The sequence below is a fragment of the Orycteropus afer genome, unplaced genomic scaffold (assembly GCF_000298275.1).
Source record: "Orycteropus afer afer isolate SDZICR_OR568_19922 unplaced genomic scaffold, OryAfe1.0 scaffold00001, whole genome shotgun sequence".
NCBI classification, from domain to species: Eukaryota; Metazoa; Chordata; class Mammalia; order Tubulidentata; family Orycteropodidae; genus Orycteropus; species Orycteropus afer.
The window spans coordinates 23802955-23806878 of NW_006921588.1; the positions used below are offsets into that span (position 1 = coordinate 23802955).

Consider the following 3924-nt stretch of genomic DNA (forward strand, 5'->3'; position numbering starts at 1 on the left):
GGAAGGAAGGTTGGGCAATCCTACTTCCGTAGTGATACTGCCTTGGAAACCCAAGGAGGGGTCACTATGAGTCAGGCCGACTCGACGGCAAATAACAACAATGTGGTTTAATCTTACTTTTCCTAGCAAGAATATTAACTTATTTGTTACAAGAACAAAACAGAAACTACCTCAAAGGTAGATTTTTATTTTTGTCTGCTTCTGTCATCCCTCCCCAGTTCTTTAAAGAATTAAAAGGAGGTTATTTAATAAAATTGCTATTATTAAATGATCATTAAAAAACAAAAACCAAACCACTGCCGTTGAGTCATAGCAACCCCGTGCCCCCTAGCAACCCTGTGCCCCATAGGGTTTCCAAGGCTGTAAATCTTTATAGAACCAGACTGCCACATCTCCCACTCAGTTAGCAGTTGACTGCTTTTAACCACTATGCAATCAGGGCTTCCAGCAGTACGCCACCAAGCTCCTAAATGATCATTAAGGGAGTTAAATTTAGTAAAACTCAGAGTTAAACTTTAAAGCTTAAAGTAGTGAATTATTAGGTATGGACTAAGATCCTTCAACTGTGGGGACGAGAAATGACCCTTCTCTTTGTCTCCCTAGCATTCCAGGTATTTGCGTATTCTAACCTAGAGGTTTAAAGACTGAGGGTTGTCCTGCAGAGGGGTAAGGGGAAAACTGTCATGCTTTTAGGAAAATGTGGATTTTATTTCACCAATCCTTGAATCTTAGTGATTACATCAGTGTGGGAAATAGCATCTCTTGTACACACGTACTCACACACACACACACACACACACACAAAGGTACTCACTGTTCACAGGGTTTCTGGGGCTCAAGGAAAACAGTTCCTTTATGAAATGTAATCTGGAATGAAGGAATGGATACATTTGCTGAGCTCTTTGTCTTATATAATTGTGTTGGAATTTGATTTCTGGACATTCAACTTTTATAAGCATTTTAGTAACTTATATGAAAATATGAGGCTCTAGGTAAATGTATATTTAAGGATTTGTTCCCCTCAATTTTTTTTTCTTCTTCATACCAAATCATATATGGTATACTATAGGAAGTTAATTACATGTTTCAGAAGATTTTAAGAATAATTCTACTGTTTCCTAGTCTGTGTGTATGTGTGTTTTTATCTTTTGCTTGCTTTATTTAGTATTTTTAACATTTTGATACTTCTGAAGTCCTTAATTGTTATCATTTCAGAATCTTTAGAAGAACAAGATGTTACTGATAACAGTACAGAACAAATAGATGACAAAATATCAGCTACAGAGCAGACAATCCAAGTGATTGAAAAAGCACCTGGTACAGAGGAACCAGAGGAGAAACCAGAAGAGACCGAGAATGAGGAGACCTCAATGAATGAAGCCAAGTCAACAATTACCAGTGTTGATTCTCTTCCTTATCCGGAACTAAGTGGAGAATCTTTGATGACAAAGGAGTAAATGCTTCCACGTGCCTTCAACTGGATGTTTGTAGTCTTGTTGATGTCAGTTATTGCTTTTTGGTGGCATTTCTTCATTTTTTTTCCCCTCTAAGAATATGTTTGATATCATTTGAGTTTAGATTGCCTAGCTATTTCAATGTCAAAGGTGTATCCACTGGGTATTAAAATTAAAAGCAAGTGATATCAGTAAGGTAACATCTCTTGTAGACAACTTTTCGGTACCTTTTGTCCATTCTAAAAGTAAACAAACATGATGGGATCCCTATTTTCTACATGTATGACCCATAAATTATACCCATTTGCCTAGAACTGTAGTACTTGATTCAAGGAATGAAACTCAATTAAGATTTTGACAACTTCATCATTAAAAAATGTGTAACTCAAATTATTTGCCAGGTGGGGGAAAGTGCCTATTTAGGTATTTACATTGAGCAGTATGAAAACTGTAACCATAACGACATAGGCATTCATAGGAATTTTCAGTAAGAATACGACTGAACAGTCAAGTGCAGTGTTTCTTTGTGATGTTATTTATGTTGCAGCTGGGCCAGAAGCACATGATGTATATAATTAGCTTATGTTTACATATTAACAAATAGGAAATATCTCTGCACTTGACTGTACTTGAATTGTGAGCATTATTTATACTTGTAAAATAATGATCACATATAAGTGAATTTTGTGCTCTTGTATATATTTTGTTAAGGAAAATAAAGATGATATGGCATCAGTTTATTTTTGTTAAATATCTAGACTTTTTCAAACAATATCTTGGTGGATGACTTGGATATCCGAAAAATCTTAGTAGGAAGAGCTCACAATACAATAAATTTATAGATTCTACTTAGAGAATATTATGATATTATATTCAAATTCAGATGTGTTGTCTTTCATTCATAGAAATAGTGATATTTAGAGGAGCTCTGGTAGATGCAGTGGTTAAGGCATTTGGTTATTAACCAAAGGGTAAGTGGTTGGAATTCACCAGCCACTCTGTGGGAGAGTCTGCTTCTGTATAAGATTTTCAGCCTTAGGAACTCTGTGGGGGCAGTTCTGCTTTGTCCTACAAGGTCACTATGAGTCGAAGTCAACTTGATGGCGCTGTTTTTTTTTTTTAATCAGAGGTTATTATTATTATTTTTAGTCGGAAACACTTTAACCATTTTAACTTTAAGAAGCAAATATGTTTAGTAAGAATAGGTAGTGGCTGGTAGTTCATTTGATTTAATGTGTATCCCAAGGATCAACTGGGAAAAATTTTGACCCAGGATAATAATTCTTGAACCTCAAATACTGTGTGGTTATCTTTTATTGCTTCATTTTATCTCTCTTCTCCATTATTAAAAAAAATTGAAATCAAGTTAGCATGCCAAAGGTATGAATAGATATGAATAATATGTATGGCTAATGTTTGTAAGTTGTATATCCACTGCTGTCAAATCAATTCCTATACCCTGATGACACAGTGGTTGAAGTGCTTGGCTGGTAACCAAAATGTCAGTGGTTCAAACCCACCAGCTACTCCATCAGAGAAGGAGTTGGCTTTCTGCTTCTGTGAAGATTTACAGCCTTGAAAATCCTATGATGCAGTTCTGCTCTGTCCTAGAGGGTAACCATGAGTTGGAAGTTGTACACAGTTTATTAAATATTGAATAAAACAGCCTTTATCATTTAAAATTTATGGTTTAATATCTTACAGTTGCTAAATATTTTTAAGGAATCCAATCTGTTAATCATCTGTGACATCATGTGGTGTAGTGACTAGAATTTTAGAGTATATAAAACGAGGCTTATATTCCAGCTCTGTAGTCTTGGGCAAATCACTCAACTTCTCTAAGATGGACTGTTCTCTCATCTGTAAAATGGGAAGAATAATATCTACTATTCAGGGGTGTTGGGAATATTAAAAATAATTTATATAATCTGCCTAGTTTACTGCCTGATAACATATTAAGTATATAGTAGCATTTATTGTTGATAGCCTTGTGAATTATGAAAGGGACTTAAATTCTTCCTCCTGAAGAAAAAGAAATTAAGAAACAATATGAACATATAATTAAGCTGCTCAGAATCTGTGCAAACTTCCAGTACTCTAGCAACTGTTCATCTAATTCTTCTGGTCTCAAAGTGGAGGAGGCATGGTTCATGGAGACAATGAATCCTGTAGTCTGATTCCTTTAATGATTCTTGGGTTTCCTTTCTTCTCTTGAGGTTTTACTCTTATTTACTCTTGAACTGCCTTCTAATTCAGGCTTCCTCATTCTCAGTTTATGGAGCTGTGTCTTCACTGGTTTTCCTATCTCCAGTTTTACCCACTTCCTGTCCATTCTCTGCACTGCAGCCTGTGTGAGTTTTCAAAAATGAAAATTTAGTCATGCCACACTATTGCTTAAATCCTTTGATGACTCCTTATTGTTCATGGGATAAAGCCACACTTTTTAATATGGCTTTCAAGAGCCTGTGTA

At 35.5% G+C, this 3924-nt stretch overlaps 1 protein-coding gene across 1 annotated transcript in view; it reads left to right on the top strand.

The window, feature by feature from the left end:
- LNPK (lunapark, ER junction formation factor) overlaps positions 1-1457 on the top strand; it is a 105226-nt gene extending 103769 nt beyond the window's left edge. The window contains exon 12 of the mRNA XM_007939419.2: positions 1216-1457. Within this exon, the coding sequence (XP_007937610.1) occupies positions 1216-1457 (242 nt within the window). The remainder of the gene's footprint in view (positions 1-1215) is intronic.
- The last annotated feature ends 2467 nt before the right edge of the window (positions 1458-3924 follow it).